The 26,011-nt window shown below is 45.4% G+C and overlaps 3 protein-coding genes across 3 annotated transcripts in view; 2 read left to right on the top strand and 1 right to left on the bottom strand.

Moving 5' to 3' along the window:
- Window positions 1–38: 38 nt before the first annotated feature.
- Window positions 39–21,973, top strand: GLOD4 (glyoxalase domain containing 4). The gene is made up of 9 exons (XM_077749700.1): window positions 39–188; window positions 2,119–2,168; window positions 2,891–3,011; window positions 7,651–7,795; window positions 11,869–12,005; window positions 12,786–12,872; window positions 13,129–13,242; window positions 13,332–13,418; window positions 20,550–21,973. The coding sequence occupies exons 1-9, from the start codon at window positions 99–101 to the stop codon at window positions 20,613–20,615; spliced, it is 897 nt and encodes a 298-aa protein (XP_077605826.1). The 5' UTR covers window positions 39–98; the 3' UTR covers window positions 20,616–21,973.
- A 2,656-nt stretch (window positions 21,974–24,629) lies between these two features.
- On the bottom strand, window positions 24,630–25,128 carry LOC144219680 (diazepam-binding inhibitor-like 5). The gene has a single exon (XM_077749752.1). The coding sequence runs from the start codon at window positions 25,030–25,032 to the stop codon at window positions 24,769–24,771; it is 264 nt and encodes an 87-aa protein (XP_077605878.1). The 5' UTR covers window positions 25,033–25,128; the 3' UTR covers window positions 24,630–24,768.
- A 524-nt stretch (window positions 25,129–25,652) lies between these two features.
- Window positions 25,653–26,011, top strand: part of GEMIN4 (gem nuclear organelle associated protein 4) — a 6,539-nt gene continuing 6,180 nt past the window's right edge. Inside the window, exon 1 of the mRNA XM_077749925.1 lies at window positions 25,653–25,891. Coding sequence (XP_077606051.1) covers window positions 25,882–25,891 — 10 coding nt within the window. The 5' untranslated portion in view covers window positions 25,653–25,881. The remainder of the gene's footprint in view (window positions 25,892–26,011) is intronic.

The following is a 26,011-nucleotide window of genomic DNA, read 5'->3' as shown; positions in this document are numbered from 1 at the left end:
GCGCGCCGGCGCCGACCAGTGACGTCACCGACCCGTGCGCAGTTGCGCAGCTGCTGGCGGGCTGCACTGTACGCGGGACGGGAGTGGAAGCTGTGGGTATGGCTACTCGCCGAGCTTTGCACTTCGTGTTCAAAGTGGGAAACCGCTTCCAGACCACGCATTTCTTTCGCGATGTCCTGGGGATGAAGGTGCAGACGGGGCCCGGAGGGACTGGCGCGCCATGGTGGGGACAGATGGGTGTGTCGTGAATCTCAGCCAGGGCCCGGGTGTCCGACCTTAGCCCTGGACTCCTTTCAGCCTTGTGTTTTCGAGAAGAGTTGCATGTCACTGGTTGGGTTAGACGACCTTTGGAAGGGGCCTTTATTAGTCGCCGACTGTGTGCCCACACACCTTTCTTTCATAGAAGTTCATTTACAGATACTGAGCCTCGGCCCTTGTGGCGCTTCCAGCCCTGGTGGGGGAAAGACCGTAAACAAAAAGTGATATAATACTCTTCCAGTAAACAGCAACTGAGTCTCTTCCGGTTTGGAGCCTTTTGGTTTAGAGAGTCAGCCTAGAGCTTTGCTTCTGTAGGGCTGCTTTAAATGGTCCCTTTTGTATATTCAAAAGCTCCGGCCCTAAGTCAGGACCAGTTATTTCCAACACCCGGAAGCGGCCTCCAGCCCTGAGCAGCTGCGATCTACAGGGATCAGGTGGCAGATGCTGGTGGAAGCTATTGGGGAGTTTGAGCAAGGGATTTAAAGGTGCATGAGTGCAGTTTAATGCAGAGACGGTGCAGAAGTCGTGGAGTGCAAAGGAGTTACCTGAATTCATTTAAAATACATCCTCCGTGTTTCATGGTCCGGTGTTGAGCTTTGGTGACAAAAATGAAAATGACCCTAGTATCTGTCTTCAGCTAAAGCTCCTGGCCTAGAATGAGGGTGGAGGTGAGAGTTGGATTTGTACATGGTATATTGTACATAGTACATTAATGGAAGTCAAAACTTGATAAATGATGGAAAACCACAAAACTCTCCCTTAACATGTCTCTTCCACTAAAGGGTTGTTGTGAAAATTAATACTGTTACGTGTGTAGTATTGGATACATCATATGTGCTAGGTAAGTGTTTGCTGCTACTGTTATTACAGAAATACAACAGGGAAGATTTAATCTGGGGCTGGGTCATCAGGAAATAATTCATGCAGACCTGGTATTTGAGGTGATCTCTAAAGATAGCCAGGATTTCTACAAACCAAGATTAGAGGAGAAGTATACTAGAAAATACTAGTATATGCTGTACTATATAAAGTATATACCATACTAGGAAAAGAGCCAATGCAGACATAAGGTATGTTTGGGAAACACCACTAGTTTTCTGGGCCTTTAGCTTAGATTACTTAGATAGAGTTCAGATGGAATATCAGGGCACATAGGCTGGGACTACTTCTGATTGTCTTGAATACTAAGGGTTTGGAATTTTATGGACAGTAAGTAAGGGGTTGTCTTACATTTTAGAAGAGGGTAAGGATGTGATCAGAGCTGTGCATTAGGCACATACTTTTATGACGGTATTAAGGAAAAAGATCAGTGAGGGTGAATTTTAATAGTCTAGGAGAAAACTGATGGGAACTTGTACTGGAGCGTAGCAGTGGGAACCAAAAAGGAAAGTAGAAGCCAAGACATTGAGAGCCTGCTCTGTGTGGGGTTCTGTGTCAAATAGTCTAGTAAGTTATCTATTTCCACAATGCATTGGGAGACTCGGACCCTCAGCAACATGCTTAGAGTTACATGACTATTGAGTGACAGCCAGGATTCCAAATCAGAATTCTCTAATGCCGAAGGCCATATTTTGGTTTGGGGGGAGAGGGGTGTTGTTATTTTAACTGACAGCACTGCTTCCCAGTGTAAGTAGATTTCACAGCTTTGGTTGTGTGACCCTTGGTGTCAGACTGCTCTTCCTTACATCTACTGCTTCGAGTCTGGGCAAAAGATAAAGCTCATTATCTTTGTCTTACCAATAAAGCTTATATATTATTATATATAAGTTGTAAATGTCTGTGTTTAACATTTTAGCCTGTGCTACGTATGCTGTGTATAGTACTGGTAACACTGGACAATTTATTCTCTTTCCTTACTAGATTCTGCGGCATGAGGAATTTGAAGAGGGCTGTAAAGCTGCCTGTAATGGGTATGACACCTTGTTTCTAATGTTTTTTTATTTATTTTTGAGAGAGACTGAGTACTAGTGGGGGAGGGACAGAGAGAGAGGGAGACACAGAATCCGAAACAGGCTCCAGGCTCTGAGCTGTCAGCACAGAGCACGACGTGGGGCTCAAACCATGAGATCATGACCTGAGCTGAAGTCGGACACTTAACTGACTGAGCCACCCAGGTGCCCTGATACCTTGTTTCTTAAAATCTCATTTAGTCTCTAAGTACTCCTGGAGAAGTTTCTCAAAGTGAATATAAGGCAGGGGAATAAATTCAGGAGATAATAAATTAGTGTGGCAGCTTCAAGAACACAAATAAGTGTATGTTCTAAAGGAAGCGAAGTTTTATCAAGGGTCTCTGGAGCTTCGTAGCCATAGCAAGCTGGAAAATTCCAAGCCTAATGAGAATCACATGTTTGTTGGTGGATATGTAAAAAAATAAAGGTCAGTAAAGCCTCTTTACAGGAGCCTGTCCCCTACTTTAAAGAGAAGTAAATGAATCTTTCCCTCAAATAAGTGCCAGACAGGTGGTCTTTGGAGCTGTCCATAACCAGTTTAGCACCAGCTGAGAGGTCGTCTCACCCTTACGGGGACCGAGAGGACCAGAGGTGACTGCCCTCTGCTCTGTCCCACGAGGTCCTTTGGAGGGGCCTGAGGCAGATTTTGTCTGTGGTCACTGGGTTCACTTTCATTTCTCTAGGCCCTATGATGGGAAATGGAGTAAAACAATGGTGGGATTTGGACCTGAGGATGATCATTTTGTCGCAGAACTGACTTACAATTATGGCATCGGACACTACAAGCTTGGCAACGACTTCATGGTAAATGTCATTTCATTCTAGCACATATTTTGCAGTGCCTTTTATTGAGATCCCTGATACAACTTTAGGTATGATGACTGCTGAAATTGATTGCCTTTGGGTGCAGGTCAGTGATTACTTTTATGGGGTTTTTGTTTTGTTTTGTTTTTTTTGGGGAGGGTTTAGTTTATATTTTTGAGAAGGTGAGCATGCAAACAGGGGAGGGACAGAGAATGGGGAGAAAGAATTCCAAGAATCCTTAACAATGCAGAGCCTGCTGCAGGGCTTGATTCCACAAGAGGTGAGACTGTGACCTGAGCCAGACAAAATCAAGAGTCGGTTGAGCATCCAGCTTTTGATTTCAGCTCAGGTCATGATCCTGGGATCATGGGTTTAAGCCCTGTGTCGGGCTTTGTGCTGACAGCTCCTAGCCTGGAGCCTGCTTCAGATTCTGTGTCTCCCTCTCTCTCTGCCCCTCCCCTGCTTATGATCTGTCTCTCTTTCAAAAAAAATAAATAAACAGGGGTGCCTGGGTGGCCCAGTCGGTTAAGCATCCGACTTCAGCTCAGGTCATAATCTTGCGGTTCGTGGGTTCGAGCCCCACGTCGGGCTCTGTGCTGACAGCTAGCTCAGAGCTGGAGCCTGCTCCAGATATTGTATCTCCCTCTCTCTCTGACCCTCCCCTGCTCACACTTTCTCTCTCTGTCTCTCTCAGAAATACATAAAAAAACATAAATAAACATTAAAAACAAAACAAAACAAAATTAAGACTTAGAGACAGCTTTGACAGAGACAAGACTCCTCTGGGGGAATGATTGAACCTTGAGAGGCAGAAGGGCCAGAGTCATTGGTCTGGTCAGTCCTGATCACCAACCAGAGAACTCTCTCTCTAGTGAACTGTTAGGATTGGGATGCGCTATTACAGCCAGTGCTAGTGAGAGGAAAACATGAGAAGGTTTAAGGAGAAAGAGAAGAAGGCATTGCACGCACTACATTCATTCTTTCATGCAAGAATTCAGGTTACTGTGCTTCTAATAGTTATAGTATCTTCCTCTTATTGAGCAGTTACTACATGCTAGAGATAATGTCTCTGAGCCCAAATACATAACCAGATAGCAGGCACTAGTTTTACTCTCTACTAAGCACACCTATCTCATACAAGGTGTTTATTTTGGTCATTTGATCAAATGGTTGGTTAACGCCTGTTAAAATAATAATGATATCAAGGTGGAATTTTTACAAGGATCAAATTATCTATAAAAGTGGTTTGTAAATGAAAAGGACTGTTCAGATTTAACATAATTAGTATCTTCGTTTTTGTTTTTCTCGCTCTGCATGTCTCTCACTAATTTGTTCATTTAATAGATACTTTTTGCCACTTGCTGTACGCCGTGTACCTTGTTAGGTCCCGGGGGTGCAGTAGAATGAAGCACGTGTACCGGCCCGAGGAGATTCCTGCCTGGCGGGGAGGCAAGTTAAGAGACAGAAGAACACAGTGTGATAAGTGCCAGGATTGGCATGAGAACAGGTGGATGTGGGAACACCCGGGAAGAATTCCCAACTTATTCCCAGATTGGTGAGAGTGCAGGGAAGTCTCTCCGGAAGTGACACCCGAGCTGCCCTGCTGAGTGGCATCAGGCGGGACAGTGGGAGGAGAGGCCTGCAGGGGGGGCGGAGCGCGGCAGTCAGGGACCTGTGAGTCTGGCCGGAGCGAGGGACCCGTGAGTAGCACATCTGGCCGGAGCGAGGGACCCGTGAGTAGCACGGGCACCTGTGAGTAGCACGTCTGGCCGGAGTGAGGTGCGTGGACACCAAGGGGGCAGATGTGAGGCTGGAGAAGTAAGCTGGGACCGCGTCCCAGGTGGGTGTTTAGACTTCATTCTAAAAATAGACTGGAGCCGTCTGAAGCCGCGGGGGGAGGGGGGGTGACACCGTGTACAAGAGGCCACCTGGCAGAGGCATGGGGGTTGTGAGGACACGGCGCCGGGGTGGGACGGGAAGCGACGGGCCGCCCATTCGTTAACGCGGTAGTTGCAGCGGATGGAGAGAAGTGGGTGGGCTTGAGAGCCGATTGGGAGGTAGAGTTCGGAGGATTTGGTGATTGAGTGTGTATGAACATTTCTTCATGTTTGTTTCTCCTTGTCTCTACTCGCCAAATTTAAATCCGGGAGGGAAGAAAGAGCAAGACTACTTTGGCACCGCGAACGTGGCCCTGGCTCCACTCAGATGTTGATTGATGGAGCGGCAGGGGCCGGAGATGGTGAGGGTGGGGGAGAGCAGCGGGGCCGGGCCTGGGCCTCCCGGAGACCCTCTGGCAGACAGGGTTCCCTGATGACAGGGCCCTTCTGTGCGCCTCAGTTCGTGGAGCAGAAAGACAGGTTACACGGAACCCCCATTTCTGTAAAGATCTGCTATAGGCGAAACAGAAAAGGATCGACAACGTGGTTTTTTAAAAAAAGGGCAAAAGCTATGAAGAGACGGCCACAGAAAATAAATTAGAAATGTCTCTTAAACGTTGAAAAAAAAAAAAAAGTTCAACTGCCAAGCTGCCAGAGCTTGGCAAAAATCAAACAGTGTGACAGCACACCGGGTCAGACAGGGTGTTAGGAGAGCGCCACTCTCTCACAGCACTGATGAGGGCGTGTGACATCGCCGCACCCTCGCTTCCGCAGCGTCGAAATGACTAATGCTTTATCCTCTGACCTTGCGGTCTCACACCTAGGAACTTAGTTTACATGTGTGTTAATAAATATGTGACATGAACTATGTATTAAGTTATTGTGGTATTTATTCCTGCCACAGATATGTGCCGAGTGCCTGCTGTGTCCCAGGCACGGTTCTAGGAACTACGGATAACTGGGGAGCTAAACAGACAAAAACCTATGCCTGGCAGGGGAGTAAAGAAATAAGTCACATAATATGTTGTTTTAAAGGTGATCGTTGTTATTGGAAAAGAATAGAGCAGAGTAAGGGAGGGGGAGGACTATGGGACACATGACTGGTTTTAGTTTTAAGGAAGGTGTCCAGGGTAGGGATCAGCGAGGAGGTGACATGAGAGGAAAGTCTCGCAGGAGAGAAGAGAGTTGCACGGGTATCGTGGGGAAGAGCAATCCAGGTAGAGAACAGCCTGTGCGGAAGCCCTCAGAGGGCAGCCGGCATGTTCGAGAAAATGCACGGNTAAGTCACATAATATGTTGTTTTAAAGGTGATCGTTGTTATTGGAAAAGAATAGAGCAGAGTAAGGGAGGGGGAGGACTATGGGACACATGACCGGTTTTAGTTTTAAGGAAGGTGTCCAGGGTAGGGATTAGCGAGGAGGTGACATGAGAGGAAAGTCTCGTAGGAGAGAAGAGAGTTGCACGGGTATCGTGGGGAAGAGCAATCCAGGTAGAGAACAGCCTGTGCGGAAGCCCTCAGAGGGCAGCCGGCATGTTCGAGAAAATGCACGGAGGCTGGTGAGGCCGGAAGAGACAGAGCAAGGGGAAAGTGGGAGGAGCTGGGTCAGAAGTGACTTGGGCTCAGATTGTGTGGGGCCTTTCAGGCCACTAGAAGCCATCCCTAGTGAAATGATGAGCTCTCGGGGGTTGCAAGCAGGGGAGCAGGGGAGAAACAACATCTGGTTGCTGTCTGAGAGTAGGGTGTGTTTCAGGAAATTTACTCCCGCTGCCGAGTGGATGTTGGATTGACGAGACTCACGGAAAGCGAGGCTGGGTGTTTTTTTGCTTTTTTTTTTTTTTTTTAAATGTTTGTTTGAGAGAGAGCGGGACAAAGAGAGAGAGAGAGGAAAGAGTGAGAATCCCAAGCCGACTCCACACTATCACCACAGAGCCTAACGCAGGGCTCAGTTTTACGCTGCGAGACCCCGTGATTTGAGCCGAAATCAAGAACCAGACACTTAACTGACTGAGGCACCCGGGCGCCCCAAGAGAGGCTGTTATTGATAATCCACGTTAGAAGTGCAGCTGGTCTTATCAGAAGACATAGTGTACATTTTTAGGTATTTTGATTAAATTTAAATGATACCTTGATAGTTGGTTTAAACTTTTTTGTTTAGAAAGCAAAAATAAAAACAAAACATCTTAAATAGGTAGCTAGCAAACTAAGGTAAGATCAAGATTTCTCTGACTAGAGGCGCCTGGGTGGCTCAGTCGATTAAACGTCCAGCTTCGGCCCAGGTCATGATCTCACGGTTTGTGGGTTCGAGCCCTGCATTGGCTCTGTGCTGTCAGCTCAGAGTCCGCTTCAGATCTCCCCTACCCTCTCTGCCTCTTCCCCACTCACATGCTTTCTCTCTCTCTCTCTCTCCCTCTCAAAAATAATAAAAACAAAAAAGATTTCTCTGACTAGATCTTTAAAATTAGAAGAGATTATCTTCGTTAAATAAAAATCTTAAACAAAAAACAAAAATGAAAGAGACCATCTTTGGTATTAAGTCGATCAAACCTCTCTAGCCTTTGAATTTCTGTCCTACAATTCACAATATTTGGAATCTTTGTAGGAGAAATACGTCCAAAACCTACTTTAACGTCACTAGACGAAACATTTGAATGCCTGTTAAATCATCGGTGGCACGCTGTGAAAGCAGTGGGGTTTTGCCTCATTACCTCGTTCTGGAAAAGACCTGTGGTTACACACTTGATGATACTGGTATTTGTCACAGGGCATCACACTCGCCTCTAGCCAGGCCGTCAGCAGCGCCCGGAGGCTGGGGTGGCCACTCAGCGAAGTTACAGAAGGTGTTTTTGAAACTGAAGCCCCCGGAGGATATAAGTTCTTTTTGCAGAACCGAAGTCCGCCTCAGGCAGGTAATTATACCAGGCTTGTAAAAGCCCTCTGTCCGACGGCATCCTTGATGAAAGGAGAGAGGAGGCAGATTTCTCTCTCCTGTGAAGTCTCTGTTGGCATGACATGTCTTTCCCGAGCCAGCATTGTCTGTTTTTTCAGAAATCATGGTTTCATATTAGAATGTCAGTACATAATCCCAGGAGATCTAAACCGGTTTTGGTTCTGTTCTACAGGGAATGTATCCAGTTAGGACACTTTCAGCTGAGAGTAACAAAATCGATCTCAAACAAGCCGGAACATGAAGAAAATGTTCTAGCTCACGGGGCGGGGGTCCACATCTCCTAGAGCCGGTTCCCTCGTGGTTGCTGGGTGGCTATGTGGTCCCACATTCTCATCTAGCAGGGGAGGGAGAAACTGACTTCCTGTTCCTTTTTGTTTAAAAAAATTTTTTTTAATGTTTATTTTTGAGAGAGAGAGAGAGAGAGTGCACATGCGCACAAGAGAGAGGCAGAGAGAGAAGGAGACGGGGATCCGAAGTGGGCTCTCTGCTGGCAGAGGTAGGGGCTCAAACTCCCGAACTGTGAGATCATGACCTGAGCCAAAGTCAGACCCTCAACCGGCTGAGCCACCCAGGCACCCCTAATGTTTATTTTTGAGAGAGAATGCGAGAGTGCACACGTGCAAGCAGGGAAGAGGCAGAGAGAGGGGTAGAGAGGATCTGAGGCTGATTCTGTGCTAACAGCAGCAAGCCCGATGTGGGGCTTCACCTCACAAACCGTGAGATCATGACCTGAGCCGAAGTCACATGCTTAACGGACTGAGCCACTCAGGCAACTCAACCTGTTGCTTTTTGTTAAAAGCAGAGCCGGGTGCCTAGGTGGCTCTCGGTTAAGCGTCCGTTCATGGGTTCCAGCCCTGCATCGAGCTCTGTGCTGACAGCTAGCTCAGAGCCAGGAACCTGCTTCAGATTCTGTGTCTCCCTCTCTCTCTGACCCTCCCCTGCTCGCACTGCCTCTCTCTCTCTCTCAGAAATAAATAAAAAAATAAAAAGAAGAAAACATAATAAAAGCAGAGCAAAACTCTCCTAGAGTCTTCCTGAAAAGTTGCTGGTCAGATTTATTCACAGCCCTGCTCCTGAATGAGCCACTGCTAAGGGAAATAAGATCAACCTTAGACGAGTTGGTCTCCAGCTGAGGTCAGTTTCCCAAACTGTCGAGCTGGTACTGAGGGAGTGAGGGTGGAATGGGAGTGAGGAGCCCACCATGGTGACTGCCTTGAGGGGAGATACATTGCACGGCTGTTTCATTTACTAAAAGCGTGTTCGTCATATATGTGATTCCTACAAATTCTGCTGTCTGCTCTGCTGAAAGAAACAATGGCAGAAAAAAAAATTTAAAAACCTGGTGAACAGCAAAGGCGGTCCTGCCTGTCCCTTCGGTCCGTGAACACACTCCTCTAAGCGGACCTGAGATGGGGGATGCAGGCCCTTCCGTTCACTAGTCCGCCTCAGTGCCCAGGCGCCCCCATACGGAGTCTGGTGCTGTGTGTCATGCTACTTGCTTTTCCTCTGGAGCTGAGCGAAGGAGAGAATGATCTGTTCCAGGGTGGGAGGTTAGACCAGCACCATAGCACTCCGTGCCAGATGGAGTTTCTGTATACTACTGGGATTTTTATGATTATTTTTGATAGGTGATTGTTGCTTTATATACTTTTTAAAAATCTTATTCTGAGAGAAAGACCATGCATGTGAGCAGGGGTGAGGAGCAGAGAGAGGGGAGAGAGAGAATCCCAAGCAGAATCTGTATTGACAGCACATAGCGCGACCCAGGGCTCGATCTCACGACCCACGAGATCATGGCCTGAGCCGAAACCAAGAGTTGGACACTCAACTGACTGACCTACCCAGGTGGCCCTATGTACTAACTTTAAAGCTTAACTCCTACTGTTAATTCCCCTGTGGTGTTTTTCCCCTAATTTTAATAGTATTTCCTTTATTTTATTATTAGCTTTGTCTTTTTAGAGAGCAAGTGAAGGTTCAAGGGGCAGAGGGAGAGATAGTGAATCTTAATTAAGCAGGCTCCATGACGCTCAGTGTGGAGCCCAAACCAGAGCTCAGTCTCACAACTGTGAGATCGTGACCTGAGCCTAAATCAAGGGTCGGACGCTTAAGTGACTGAGCCACCCAGGCGCCCCATTGATTTTCAATAAATAAAATAACGGAGAGCCCCTCCGTTCTGAGATGTTTTCGTCCTTTGGAATGATCATACTTTGGGACATTAATTTCTGATTGGCAATAGAGTCACCTCTGTCAGTCTAGCTGGTGTCCAGCCCTCCTTTGAGTCACTGGGTCATCTCAGTACTGTTACCATTCCTATTCTGTGTCCCTCGGGGGCCCTGTTGTCTGGAATGTGTTTATTTCTCAGTGAGTAGAGAAAACAAACAGCCGCCAGGCGGAGGCCCCTGTGAGAAACACTTCACCTCTGCTGCTGCTGCTGTTTTAGCAAATGGGGCTGAGGCAGTGAAAACTGAAGAAAAATGTCCTGAATTTCTCATAGTCAGAACAGCTCCTCAGGGATCACTTTACAATATAAAAATTTCCAGGGGCGCCTGGGTGGCTTAGTCGGTTAAGTGTCTGACTTTCGCTTAGGTCATGATCTCGCGGTTCGTGGGTTCGAGCCCCGCGTCAGGCTCTGTGCTGACTGCCAGCTCAGAGCCTGGAACCTGTTTCAGTCTGTGACTCCCTCTCTCTCTGACCCTCCCCTGTTCACGCTGTCTCTCTCTCTCTCCTAGAAATAAATAAAACACTAAAAAAAAATTTTTTTTCAAATAATGTTAAATATTTTAATAAAACTTTTGTTCTTTTTGAAAAAAAATAGATTGTCTTCCTAGACAAATAAACAAAGAAGAAAGAAAACAGTACCCACATAGCCAGAGATAATCACTGTTAACATTTTAGAGTGCACCTTTCCAATTAGTGATCAAAAGAAACGTGTATATAAATGTATATATGTGTGTATCTTAGACTTCATTGTAGTGATGCCATTGTGTTTATTACATCTGGGAATTAAACAGTTGTCTGTTGTAGGATGTTTCCCTCCTTAGTGTTTCATTGTTACAAGCAACACTGTAAAGAATGTCTTTGTGTCAAAAGCCCTCCATACATCTACAATTACTTCTTCATTTGATGAATATAGGATTGCTCTTTCAAAAGCAGTTTACATTTTTTTTAGGCTTTAGGTACATTCTGTTAGAGGTGATTTAAATATTAAGGACTGGGGCACCTGGGTGGCTCAGTCATTTGAGTGTCTGAGTCTTGACTTCAGCTCAGGTCATGATCTCACAGTTCATGGATTTGGGCCCTGCGTAGGGCTCTGTGCTGACAGTGCCAAACCTGCTTGGGATTCTCTCTTCCTCTCTATCTGCCCCTGCACTGCTTGTTTGCTTGTTCTTTCTCTCTCTCTCTCAAAAATTAATAAACTAAACAAAGAGAAAAAAATATTAAGGACTTTTTGTCATGTATGTTGCAAAAATGTTTCCTACTTTGTCATTTACTCTTTGATTATAATTTTTTTTCTTTTTGCGGGGAGGTGGTTATTGTCTAGGTTGTTACATTTCATGTAATTAACCTAATTTTTTCTTTCCTGGTTTTTCTACCTTTGGTGTCAGGTTTTAAAAAAATCTTTTGGGGCACCTGGGTGGCGCAGTAGGTTAAGTGTTCGACTTCGGCTCAGGTCATGATCTCACAGTTCGTGGGTTCCAGACCTGTGTTGGGCTCTGTGCTGACAGCTCAGAGCCTGGAGCCTGTTTCAGATTCTGTATCTCCCTCTCTCTCTGACCCTCTCCTGCTCATGTTGTCTCTCTCTCTCAGAAATAAATAAAACATTTAAAAAAAAAAAAGGTGTACATTTTTTCCCACCAAATGACAAGCCAGTTTTCTTCATGCCATTTATTGAATAATGTGCCCTTTCATACTGACATAAAACCCCATTCTTATCATAAGCTAAATTCTTATATATACACAAGCCTGATTTAGTCTTTCTGTTCTAGTCTATTGCACTTACCTGTCCATTCCTACTGTTCTATTACTCTCCAGACCCTGTATTAAAAGTCACTCTAGCAGTGTCTGATCTTCAGAAATCCTTGAACTACTGGTCTAATCTATTGGGAATGAAAATTTATGAAAAAGATGAAGAGAAGCAAAGGGCATTGCTGGGCTATGCTGATAACCAGGTGAGTGATCTTGGAGAGAAGTAATCTGTTACCTTGTATTTGGCTTATAAATGAGGATATCATGAAGGTTATTGTCAGAGTTTTTTCACAGTGACTCAATATTTACACAGGTCAGCAGAAAGAAGCAAATAAAAATTGCTGCTAACCTCATCATCCAAATATTACCTTTGTTTATTTTGGGGGATATAGCCTTTCAGAAGTGGAATTGCGGAGTCAGAAGTCATTGTTGAATTTCATCTTTTTTTTTTTTTTTGATAACCTAGCATTTGAACATGATTTAGTCCTTGCACTCTGACCCAGCAAGTCCACTCCCAAGAATTTATTTTACAGACGTGCTCACCATACATGTGCACAAAGACATGTGTACAAGGTTATCTGTCACAGCACTGTTTTTAGCAGCAGGAGATAAGAAATAACCTCAGTGTCCTGTGCAGTAGAGGAATAGTTCAGAAACTTATAGGTCACCCATAGAGTGGATTACTGTGCAGCTGTCAGAAAGAATGGGGTGAATCCTTATGTGCTGACATAGTAACATTGGATAAAAACAAGGGACAGAATAATGTGTAAATTATGTTTCCATTTGTGTTAAAAAAAAAAAAAAAAGATCTGTTTATGCCATATGTCTTCCAGGAAACTATTGACTAGTTGCATTTGGGGAAAGTTGAAGGGAGCATTCATTTTTACTTTATTCCTTTAGTGCTGTTTAAATTTTTTCTTTTCTTTTCTTTTTTTAGCCATATAACTTGTTCCGAAAAATAGACCTCTCTCATTTCTTTTCAGTGTAAGCTGGAACTACAGGGTATCAAGGGTCCTGTTGATCATGCGGCAGCTTTTGGAAGAATTGCCTTTTCTTGCCCCCAAAAAGAGGTAATGTTTGGTCCTAGATCTTTGGTTTAAGCTCTGTGACTAGCTAGTTGAACCCGCTAAGAACGTCAGGTTTATTCTGATTGTGCTTTGGTATCGAGTTCAACAGTTGTCTCAAGAGCGGCTGAGATAACAGAATGAAACACATGGTGCCTGAGTTCTCTCTGGTGGATCTGATTCTCCTGCAGGGTGGCTTAGGACCACGGCGTGAGAGTGGTACGTGATCCCTCGCTCACTGTGCCTCTTTGTCTTCCTCAAGTTACCAGACTTAGAAGACTTAATGAAAAGGGAGAACCAGAAGATCCTGACTCCCCTGGTGAGTCTGGATACCCCAGGAAAAGCAACAGTGCAAGTGGTCATTCTGGCTGACCCTGTAAGTATTATTCACGGAGGGGATGGGCTGCACCAGGGGTTTCTGCGAGGTGTCTTTCCACCAAATTTCTTTTCTCTTTATTGGGGTAGGATGGACATGAAATTTGCTTTGTGGGGGATGAAGCATTTCGAGAACTTTCTGAGATGGATCCAGAAGGAAGCAAGTTGTTGGATGATGTGAGTCTCACTTCTGACTTTATATCCCCATAGGCCCACTGGGGATGGTATTGAGGGGACAGGGGAAGCAACAGGCTCCACGCTGTGTCCTTTTTCTGTCGGGGTGACTTTTGAGCCAGGAATATGTGTTTTCATTGCCACCCGTAGGACTCTTGTTGTAAGATTTTATTTTTAAGTAATCACTACACCAAGCGTGGGGCTCAAGCCCACATCCCTGAAATCAAGAGTCTCATGCTCTACTGATTGAGCCAGCCAGGCACCCCCAAACTTTTTTTTAAGTGATCTACACCCAATGTGGGGCTTAAACCCACTGCCCCAAGATCAGGAGTCGCATGCTTCACCAGCTGGGCCAGCTAGGCGCCCTTCCCCCCCAACTTAGGACTCTTGGCCCAGTGCGGCATCGGTCCCTTGCCACGTGCTCAGGCTGCTCTGCTGCACGCACCGTGACCCTGCGCGGTGAGGGAGACACCCCGTGCACCCCTCACTCCCTTAGCTCTTTTGGTCCCCTCATCTGCGACCTACAGCGCCACCCCTGTCCTTTCCAGTGAATGGTTCTCCTCCGCACACAAACGAGCTTTCGAGTCTCCCATCTTTTAAAAATCTTTTACCTCCATTCCCCTTCTCCATATTTCTTTTAAAAAATCTGCCCCCACGCCGTTTCTACTTCTTACCACATTCACACTTCAGTCTGTCATATACTGGCTACTGTGACTCTGTGAAACGCCAGTGTTGGTGTCACCCATGACCTCCGTCTTGCCAGGTCCCACAACTACCTTCCTACCTTCCTCAAACTCAGCCTTCCAGCAGCATCCAAAGCAATTGTTCGTCAGCCCCTCATGCAGCTGCTGTGGGATAGGAACTCTGCAAGTGCTCTGTTGATGATTAAAGGAACGAATCAATCTGTCCTGGTTCTGTCACTTACTATCTGTGTGACTGACCTGAGGTGATTCACTTAAGTTCTCTGAACTTCAGTGTTGTTTCCTTTTAAGAAATCTCTGAGTCCAGTGTGGGGCCCGAACCCACAACCCCAAGGTCAAGAGTTGCATGCTTTACCAGCTGAGCCAGCCACGCACACTTAGACTTCAGTTTTCTTACCTAAAATTTTGAGAAAATCAGATCAGCTACCTCCGGATTGTCATGTGGTTTATAGAAGGTGACAAACTGCTGACATAATAACAGACACTCAATTAATGTCAACGAAAGCAAGAAACAGAAAATGTACGATTTATACATTTTGTCATGAAGGAAAATAGAATGTCAGGCAGCCTCTCAGGGAGCACGTTTGTTAGACTCTTTTCCTTCTTGCTTTTTTCATGTCACTGACCAACTTTGTCCTCTTCTGAGCTCTCTTCTGCTTTGGTCTTACAGATCTCGCCACCTTCATATCTGACAGCTTCTCAGACACAGGCACGGCTTTCTGTCTCGTTCCAAAACGACTTGTGTGGGCTCCCACGTTGCTGTCTTTTATTCTCATGTGCCATTCTTCCTCTTCTCTGGGCACTCCGGTTACCTCTGCGCTGAGCTGTAACTGTCATCCATTCTCTGACCCCTTTTTCTACTTTTATTTATTTTGAGAGACAGAGCAAGGGAGGGACAGAGAGAGGATAGAGAGAGTCCCAAGCAGGCCCCGCACAGTCAGCGCAGAGCTCACTATGGGGCTGAACCCATGACCTGAGCTGAAACCAGGAGTGGATGCTTAACAGACTAAGCCACCCAGGTGCCCCCATTCTCTGACTTCTGATTTCTAGTNGTACCCTAGGGGTCAGTGCTCAAGCAGAAATAATTGAGTGGGGGTGGATATTGGTCATCATCTGATTGGCAGGAGACCGTGCAAACTTGCTTTAACCTCACCAGGAGTTTTCTCGGCTAGTGGGCTCAGAACGGCTCCCAATACAAACAAGTATTTTTTGTTGTTGTTACTGAGGTAAAATATACATGGATTTTTTCTTTTTTTTAAGAGAGAGAGCTTGAGCAGGAGAGAGGGGCAGAGGAAGAGAGAAAGAATCTGAGCTACCCAGGTGCTCCTATATAGAATTTAAATGAACAGAAATGTCATGTTCAATTTGATAATAAGTTTTGACAGCTAAATATTCTCATTCAACTGCTACTTAAAATATAGAGCATTTTCATCCTTATAGAAAGTCCTCTCATGCCCATTTCCAGCTGGTTCCCACCCCCGCCTCCTAGAGCCAACTACTGTACTGACTTCTGTCACGTTATTTTTGTTTGTCCTTAGACTTCATATAAATGGAATCATTCAGTAGATACTCTTTTGTGCCTGGCTTCTGTCACCCAACATAACATTTTTGAGATTCCTCCATGTAACTGTATATATCAGAGNGAACATGAGCAGGGAGGAGGAGGAGAGAGAGAGAGACAGAGAGAGAGAGAGAGAGAGAGAGAGACAGAAAGACAGAATCCAAAGCAGCCCTATTCGGGGCTCAAACTCAAACTGATGAGATCATGACCTGAGCCAAAGTTGGACGCTTACGTGATTGAGCCACCCAGGTACTCCTGTTCTTTTTTTAATTGTTGAATGGTATTCAATTTTATGAACATAATGATTTGCTTATCCATTCTTCCGGTGGTGGATATTTGAGTTGTTTCCAGTTTTTTATCTATTTATAAGACTACTATGAACATTTTTTTTTAAGTTTCTTTATTTTGAGAGAGACAGAGAGTGAGAGTAGGGGAGGGGCAGAGAGAGGGGGAGAGAATCCCAAGTAGGCTCCATGACCTTAGCACGGAGCCCACCGCAGGGCTCAGTCCCACAAGCCATGAAATCTTGACCTGAAATCAAGAGCCAGACACTCAACCAGCTGAGCCATCCAGGCGCCCCTGCTGTGAGCACTCTTGTGTGAATCTTATAGACGTGAATCGTTTTTCTTGGATAAATACCTAAGAGTGGAATTGTTTTTACTTTATAAGAAACTGCCAAATAGTTGTCTAAAGCGATTGAGCCACTCTACACTCCTACCAGCTGTGTGTGTTTCTGCGAGTTCTGGCTTTTCCACATCCTTGTCAGCATTGGTGCTTTTCGAGGTTTTGTGTTAGCTCTCCTAGAGCTTGTAAGGTGGTTTCTCAGCGTGCTGGGATTTCCACTTCCCTGCTGACTGTTGAGGTTGCACATCTTTGCAGATGCTTATTGGCTGTTTGCATACCTTCCTTTGTGAATCATATGTTCAAGTCTTTTATCCATTTCTTTCCTTAGTAGATTTTATTTTTATTACTTGATGACTAAAAATTCCAAAAACACACAGGAGAGTACAGCAGACCCCTATGTGATTGTCACCAGTCAACTCTGCCATATCATTCATCATTCCTTCCCACCCCACTTGTGTGTGTGTGTGTGTGTGTGTGCGCGCGCGCGCGAGCGTGTCCTGGGGAATTGTAAGGCAAATCTTAGGTGCTGTATTATTTCAACCCTAAATACTTAAGTATTTTAAACATTTTAAGATAATTTAAAAGAAGTAAAAATCAAGGAATTTTCTTATATACCATATTGATATTACACACACACACACACACACACACAAATCAATGGTATATCCTTCATGTCACGTAAAATCCAGTTTTTGTTACAATTTCCCTGATCGTTCTGATGAGGGCCTCCATCCCACAACCCTGGGATCACATGACCTGAGCCAAAAATCAAGAGTTGGATGCTCAACCAACTGAGCCACCCAGGAGCCCTCCCTATGTATTTTTTAATTAGCTTTAATGTAATTGCACTATATCAATACAGAACAATGTATATGATCCACTGAGTTTCATGACAGNGAATTGTAAGGCAAATCTTAGGTGCTGTATTATTTCAACCCTAAATACTTAAGTATTTTAAACATTTTAAGATAATTTAAAAGAAGTAAAAATCAAGGAATTTTCTTATATACCATATTGATATTACACACACACACACACACACACACAAATCAATGGTATATCCTTCATGTCACGTAAAATCCAGTTTTTGTTACAATTTCCCTGATCGTTCTGATGAGGGCCTCCATCCCACAACCCTGGGATCACATGACCTGAGCCAAAAATCAAGAGTTGGATGCTCAACCAACTGAGCCACCCAGGAGCCCTCCCTATGTATTTTTTAATTAGCTTTAATGTAATTGCACTATATCAATATAGAACAATGTATATGATCCACCGAGTTTCATGGCAAGAAGACACACCTCTGATCTCTTTTACATTTTAGCTATTTAGTCTATTCATAATCTCTAACTAGGAGTGTATTTGCACACTGTGTGTCTGCTCACATGATTCTATTCTCTTGGAATGGCCCTTCTGCCATTTGAATTTTTGCTTATTTTTCAAGGCTTGCTCAAATCCATGTTTTAAAAAAATCTCATTGATTGGTTGGAGTTTTGGAAGCGAGTCATTTGTTAAATATCTACCAATGCAAGAACTATTCCCAGTCTATGGCTTGCCGATTTATTTTAACACAGTCTTATAAGAACAAAAAAAATTTTAGTCGTCAAGTATTTGTTGTATTTCCACATTTTTTTCTTGTGGTTGATTTCAAGTTTCATAGTGTTGTGGTCTGAAAATATGCAGGGTATGATCTTGATATTTTTGTACTTGTTGAGGGCTGATTTGTGTCCCAGCATGCAGGCTATTCTGGAGGACGTTCCACGTGCATTCGAGAAGAGTGTGTATTTTGCTGCTTTAGGACGAAATGTTCTGAATGTATTTGTTAAGTCCACCCGGTCCAGTGTGTCATTCAAAGCCATTGTTTCCTTGTTGATTTTCTGTGTCAAGGATGGATCTGTCCATTGCTATAAGCGGGGAAGAGCAGAAAAATTTGAAGTCCAGTTTATCAACTTTTTTTTATGTTTCGTGCTATCTCTGTCCAGACTAGTGTTAACAGCCAATGAAACTTCTTCACCCAAATAAACCGTGGGCATTTCAAAAAGTAGAACAATTTAGGGGCACCTGGCTGGCTCAGTTGGAAGAGCATGCAACTCTTGATCTCAGGGTTGTGAGTTGGAGCCCCATATCAGGCTCCGTGCCGACCACTCAGCCCTTGGAGCCTGCTTTGGATTCTGTATCTCCCTTTCTCTNCCTGGTATAAATCTTATAGACGTGTTTCATTTCTCTTGGGTAAATACCTAGCAGTGGAACTGCTTTTACTTCAGCGTTTAAGAGGCTTTTTATCTTAGAATAGTTCTCGACTTAAAAAGCAATTTTTGAACATTGTTTCTCCTTACCCCTAACTTCGTTAGCTATTTAGTCACCAAGAGGTGTGGTTCCACTCTGAAACCTCCTGTTTATCCACTTCCCTTTGCAAAGGGCCCTCATTCTCACCTGTAATAGTGCAGAAGCCGCCTCTCACCTTCCAGCCATCCCTGCTGCCAGCACCAGCTTTCTACCGCGTAGATCCAGTAATTTCAAAAACTGTTTAGTCTTCTCATGGCTCCTGTTGTCTCCAGGTGACATTCCAAAGTCTTTGACAGCGCGCGGAAGCTGTCGGCCCTTCCCTACTCTTCCCTGCTCTCCGGTCTTCTGTGCTGCCCCCTCCCTCCCACCCCAGGCCGAGGAGCGGTGCATATTCCCTGAGATGTGTCTTCTGGCCTCCTCCCGAAGGTTTCTTTCCTTCCTTCTTCAACTCCTCCCTCAGAACCCACAGGCTGTCTTGGATTCTCCACACCAGAGTTTGTCGTTTCCCCCATTTATTATGTCTCTGACGAGACAGAAACGTTGCATCTTTGTCAGTTTTCTCTTATTTTGCACATCTTGAGTTTCAAAAACCTTTCTGTGTTCATCAAGAAAGTCGCAGCACTAAGATACCCTCCAAGTCAGTGCGACCGTGTCTTGTCCCATCTCGGAGTCCCACTGCCCAGGACAGCCACTTTCACCTTTGAGGTTTCTAAAAAAATTTGCGTACTTCTGTTTCTTCATTTTCAGTGGCGGACACCATCTCTGCACTTCCTGCTGAGGTGGACGAGTCTTTTTATACCATTTTTCCAAACACTTAGTTGTTTTCTTTTGGTCTCCTAGCACCTTGTTCGTGCTTCTGTCATAGCAAATACCCTAGGAGACACCCATGCGTGCGCCCTCATGCAAAAGAGTTGTCTCCATCTGAGTCCTCCGCTATTCTGTGTGCTCCTCAAAGCCTCAGACCAGGTCTCTGCCACCACACCTGAACCCAACATCATACCTAGCTCAGAATGAAAACTAGCATTTTTAAAGGTATTTCTATACTTGATTTTGACTGGATAAATTAATGTGTATGCTTACCAAACACCCATTTAGCATATGCATGTTTGTATTACAGGAAGGGTTTTTTGTGTTTTTTCTTTTTAATTTTTTTAGTTTTTGAGAGACACAGCAAGCAGGGGACGAGGAGACAGAGAGGGAGACACAGAATCTGAAGCAGGCTCCAGGCTCTGAGCTGTCAGCACAGAGCCCGACGCGGGGCTCAAACCTCATGAACTGTGAGATCATGACCTGAGCTGAAGTTGGACACTTAACAGACTGAGCCACCCACGCACCACTGGACAGGAAGTTTTAACAGACTTAGGTTCTAAGTGTAGATCACTCTGTAAGCCCTTCTCCATGGTCTCAACCTCGTGGAATAGTAAGATAAAAACACTCTAGTGGCACCAAAATATATTCACAAGGCTTTCTTTTTAATTAAGAGGCTCCAAATTAACCAAACAGTATCAACATCAGTGGAATGGTATTGGAGGAGGCATAGTAAAAGCAAACCATTCCAGGCTTAATAGCTAAAACATGAAAATTGCTTTTCATATCGGGTCTCATAACACCGAGTCTCATTAGCACTAACAGATTCTTGAGAACCTACCCAGATGCGAAGAGTGACAGCCCCTTCTGTTCTTCCAAGGACCCTGCAGCCTAGTGTGCTTGCTCCTTGCTCTCTGATGAGTCGGCTGGCCAGCCACGCTCCCCCGCTGCACGGTTCACCCTTGACTCTGCCACGTGAGACTCTGTTGCTCGATACTCATCAGCATCCGGTGAAATGAAACATAATACTCTATACCGAACAAACACATTGTGTCTTAATTGTTCATGACTGTGGGCAGTGCAGTGAGAGGTACAAAGTGGACTGTATGTTTTGTTTTATAGACTTAACCATATGTTCAAATTCTCTTTCTATAGGCAATGGCGGCAGATAAAAGTGAGGAATGGTTTGCTAAGCAAAATAAACCAAAGGCTTCCGGTTAACAGAAAACATCTGTGGAACGGGCATTTGTGATTCCTGTCCAGCACCTGCGAGGCCTGGTGTGTCCGTGCCTGATAAATGCTCTCACGACTTGGTTGTTTCCCCTACAGGCAAGGAGGCTAGAGTGGTAAAGATCTGTGTGTTCTAATCTTTGAAAGCCCCCAAGATATATTGCAGAAATAAAATCTTACTGTAATCAGTCCCATTAGAGGAGAACTCGTGCTGTAAGCTGCACTGGCATTGGAATGGCACATTCTACCTGGAGCTCTAGTAGATCGGTAATTATTTTTCAGCCTGGGCAGCTATGTGGGCCATCACCTTTGGTTGGAAATGGAGGGAATTTTTGATAAGCTTATGGCAGGAATACTTCCAGCCCCATGATTACATGCTCTTCTAACGCCCTCCCCTGGCAGGCCTTGACAGTGAAACCTTTTAAAGACATTTGGTTCATTGAATCAACAGATTTGATTACCGCCCACACATTCCTTGCTTTAAAATTTTGAATATCCAGAGAAAACAGATGGAAGAATCTCATGTGTTGTGCTGCTACATGCCTGGCTTTAGTCCACTTTCTTTATATAATTTTCTTAAATCCTCACGAGAATTTTAATTTCTGAAATATGGATTCGATCATTTCTTCAGCCTGAAAAAAATTTTTTTTAACACTTTCTTATGGTTTTCTATTTGGTTCTACAGAACAAATAAATTCTAATCATTGGAAACGGAATTTTACTGGCCATATTTATTATTAAATGGGTTTTGGAACTATACTCCTGAAATCAAGTTTTTACACCAGACTGTAAGACTCATTATTTAAAATAGTTGTGGCCAGGTTCTAATTATAGGGAAGACACTGAGGAGATTGAAAAGGACTGACTCAGAGGTCACCAGTTCCAGAATAATATATATGAAATTCCCTCAGTTATTCTTCCTGGCTGGCAGATTTCAGGGTTTCAGGTCATCTTCTTACAGGGTGGGCTTACCTTCACTGACAGAAAGCAGCGCTTTTCCCTCTCCACGGCATTTTTCATTCAACTTAAATTCCCCGTCTGAGGGAACCAATCAAGGGTTTCAAAGCAAACCAGGTTATAGATGTTCCTTCCCTAGACAGTTGGTTCACCTATTTCATGTACATGGGGAGATTACTGTGTAGATTTTGAATAACCAGACTACTCTGTGTCTCTTTAGACTAAGATTTGTTCATTCTCAGATTTCTGGTTAGCTTAGTAATTCTTGATGTCTATCTCTGGTAATACTGTTACTGTACCAAAAAACTATGCTTTTCCCAGTGTATCAGGCTACCGACATAGGCCTTCTGAGTTTGTCATAGTAAAATAAATGGATTTATGTAAGAACTGAATGACTAAACACATACTAGATTTCTTTTTTATCTACTTCAATTTTATTCAATTTTAACATACCAGAATTTTTCCTCTCTTAAATTACCACTATGCATGAGAGAAGTTAATGCTGTTTATCTACCTGGGACATTTTGACTTTACAATATAAGCCCCTTTTATCTCACTGCCAGTCATTTTTCTTTCGCCGAAGTCTTTACTACTGCGTTCATTGTAAAACCATTTAGTGTACAACTTTGGCCTTTTATCAAGGAATCCATAAGTTTTACCTCTGCCCGGTGTAGCTAGTGATTTTAAACCCCAGGTAGGATCACTTTCCCGCTTCTGATGATGGTATGCTCCATGAGAAAACAAAGTTATAAGAAAGATGGCTCTGGGGGCACCTGGGTGGCTCAGTCGGTTGAGTGTCCGACTGTTGGTTTTGGCTCAGGTCATGATCTCACGGTTCATTTGTTTGAACCTCATGTCTGGCTCTGCAGTGGCAGTGCAGAGTCTGCTTGGGATTCTCTCTCCCTCTCTCTCTGCCCCTCCTCTGCTTGTGCTCTCTCTCTCAAAATAAATGAAACTTTAAAAAATTTTTTTCTTAAAAAAAAAAAAGAAAGATGGTTTTGCCCAAGCTGGTGTTTTAAAACAGATGAAGTTGGAAAGTTCTTGAACTTCTTCACGGTTGTGTTTTCAGAGCAGTCATTTTGTTTTCTTGGCCTTGAGGGATTGTGGACTTCTGTCATATTAAGTTTAAAATTTGTTTTGGGGTGCCTGGTGGCTCAGTCGGTTGAGCATCCGACTTCGGCTCAGGTCATGATCTCACGGTTCATGGGTTCGAGCCCTGCGTCGGGCTCTGTGCTGACAGCTGGCGCAGAGCCTGAAGCCTGTTTCGGACTCTATCTTCCTCTCTCTCTGACCCTCCCCTGCTCATGCTGTCTCTCTCTCTCAGAAATAAATAAAACATAAAAAAAATTTTTTTTAAATAAAATTTGTTTTAATGTTCACTGAGATAATATTTATTTTTTAGAGAGAGAGAGAAAGAGTGAGTTAGGAAAGAGCAGAGAGGGAGACACAGAATCCAAAGCAGGCTCCAGGCTCTGAGCTGTCAGCACAGAACCTGATGCAGTACTTGAACCCACGAGCCCTGAGATCATGACCTGAGCCAACGTTGAATGGCTGACTGAGCCACCCAGGTGCCCTTCCACTATTATTTTTACTAGTAATTCACATTTAATGTGAATCAGGGTCCGAAATGCATCAAAATGTGCTTATAATATCCTCCAAAGAAGAGAGGATGGTACAACTCCATTGTACAGCGTGGCTCTTGCTCAGTTTATAGTTACAATAGTTCTTTAGTCACAGACACCACTGGTGTTCTGGGGACACTCTCTCCTCAAGTAATATGTCTACTTAGTCTACAGCAACTTACTGCACATACGTGAACAGAAGATCCTGAAACTGTCTGGTGAGATTCGGTTCCCTTTGTCCTCTGATGTTTTTATGATCGTTGCTTCTATTGTTTCCCATCCAAGTACTAACCAGGCCCGACCCTGCTTAGCTTCCGAGATCAGACGAGATCGGGCACGTTCAGGGTGGTATGGCCGTAGACTCGTTGCTTCTATTGTTTGAGGGTCCTTCATGAACTGGAGCTGACCTGATGCCCTGGCCTGTGAAATAATTTTTGAGGAAAAGTTTTGGGAAGTTCCATGCCACAGCAGAGCTTTTTCTCTGAAATGTGATACCATTTAGCACTCCCTATCCCTGTACACTTTTTGTGCATCAATGTCGCCGCGATCATCAACACTTGCATGGGGCACGGGTTGGGTGGTCCTTCTAAAACAAAGTCGGGGGCGCCTGGGCAGCTCAGTCAGTTGAGTGTCCAATTTCGGCTCAGGTCATGATCTCCCGGTTCTTGAGTTTGAGCCCCCCACCGGGCTGTCAGCCCAGAGCCCGCTTGGGATCCTCTGTCTCCCTCCCTTTGCCCCTCCCCCGCTCATGCTTACACGCACTTTCTCTCAAAAATAAACAAGCAAATAACTAAACAAACTCATTTACGTGTACATATCTTGTCCTACAGACATCCCGAAGCAGAAACCAGGGTTAACTGCAGACTAACCCCAAGGAAATTTTGGTTGCATTCAGACGCTGGGATTTTGAAACCATCTGCTCCAGTGTCTCGCATCTGCTGTGTTGTCATGCATCAGTTACTTCGCTAAAAGTTTGACTCCCCTCAAAGTATTAACTTCATCAGGTCTATGTTCAGTGGGGCTTTGGGTAGTAGGACTTGACTTCAGCTTTTTCGAAGGCAAAGACCCTTTCCCCCCAGTAGTGTTGGGTTAACAATGAATCTCCCCTGAAGAGATAGGGGCCTCAGCCTCCTTCCTTCTCCTTTCTCCTGAGAGGCCGAGCCTCTGGAGAATGGTCTTATTGACTAACCTCAAATCTTGGGCAATTTTCATAGCATGATTCTTCCCCCAACCCCACTACTCCTGCCAAATATCTACATATACTCTGGGAATAGAAGGCTGGGTGCTCTCCGAATCCTACACAAAGCCAGTTTTGATGGAACTTATCCTAGTGGAGAGCTGGTTTTTATATACTTTGGACACCTCCCCAGGACTCTCCCAGTCACTCTGAGTGTAATCAGCTTTCTGCAAACAGCAGTCACTCTCGTGCAGTTTAAGTGATTTATTGAGGTCTCTTGGCTACAGCTGTTACGGCGTCATGACATTTCAGCCATCAGACTTTTAAGAAGCCCTTTTCCCTATCCGAGGAGCCTTGCTACTTCATTCTGTTTGACACTCTGCCCTCCTTAACCAGTATCCTTTTTCTTCAGTTCTTCCACTTTGGCAACATAGATCCTCATGGCATCAATCTTGGACATCCCTTTGTTGTCATTCCATGCCTCCCACTTGGCCTTGGCTTTCACATCTGTGGCAGGTGGGACAGGGATGTTGCAGTCGCCCTGGGTGGCCTGCTTGTAGAAGCTGTACACCAGCAGTTTCTCCTTATCACTCACAGGTCCCTTCAACTGCTTGATAGCAGCACAGGCCATCTCAAATTCCACTTGGGACATTGGGAGAACGGAGGCCGGGCCGCTGTGTCTTTTCTAGGTGATAATTGGCACTGAAGGATGGAGGATGGAGAGTTAGAAACACTGGAGGCTAGTGATTAGGTCTCCTAAGAGTGAAAGGGAGCAAAGGAGCCCGGGTAATGTTTCAGCACGTAGGATATCCACGTGTGTGTCTTCTCAGAAGTCAAATGTGTTTTTCTAAAGTACACATTGCAAACTGAGGCCCATTGGATGGGATCTCCCCCACCATTGCTCTGGCTGGCAAAGTGCATTTTCTGGGGAGGGCAACCAGTAGCATTTCNACCCGCAGACCCCCTGGAGGGGGGAACGCCTCTCAGAGTGGCACACCTGTGCTGGTTACTGGGCAGCCGGGGGAGGGCGTTCAGTGTGGGTATTCCTGGGGGTTACTGGATGGGAGCGAAAGCCGACCCCGGGATGGAACTAGTGGGTAGGAGCCCCTGGGACTCAGAAGGCTGGGCTGTGAAGGGGCGGGGCACACGCGCTGCTGAGCGGCGCCGCCAAAGAAGGCTGTACATAGAGCCCAAGGGCCAGTGACGTGGCGGACGTTTGGGGGCGGGGCGGGGCACACTCGGCGGAAACGAAGTGCGAGTACTNCCATGTGGGCCGGGCTGCCAGGGCGCCGCGGACCTGTTGGTGAGTACCGCGCGTGCGCGTGGAGCGGCGGGAGGCCTGCGACCGACCGCGCGGAGCCGGGGCTGAGATTGTGGGCGGGGGCTGGGGCGCGCGGCCCATTGTCCCGCCCTCCGGAACTGCCCATTGTGCCGTGGCGCCTGCGCTGCACTCGCGGCCTCGCGGGAGAGGGGCGGCCTCAGGGCCGCTCGCGTCGCCGCCATGGACCTAGGTGGGTGTCTCGACTGCCTGTCCTCGGCCTTCCTGGTCTGCGTCCCGAAACAGGCGATCAGGGCGGTGCTGAGTGGGCCCGGGCTAAGGGAGACCTCCGGGTAGGGGAGGGTTTTGGAGG

Source organism: Crocuta crocuta, unplaced genomic scaffold (assembly GCF_008692635.1).
Source record: "Crocuta crocuta isolate KB4526 unplaced genomic scaffold, BGI_CrCroc_1.0 scaffold149, whole genome shotgun sequence".
NCBI classification, from domain to species: domain Eukaryota; kingdom Metazoa; phylum Chordata; class Mammalia; order Carnivora; family Hyaenidae; genus Crocuta; species Crocuta crocuta.
The sequence above is the reverse complement of the archived record's forward strand: the minus strand, read 5'-3'. Positions and strand labels throughout refer to the sequence as shown.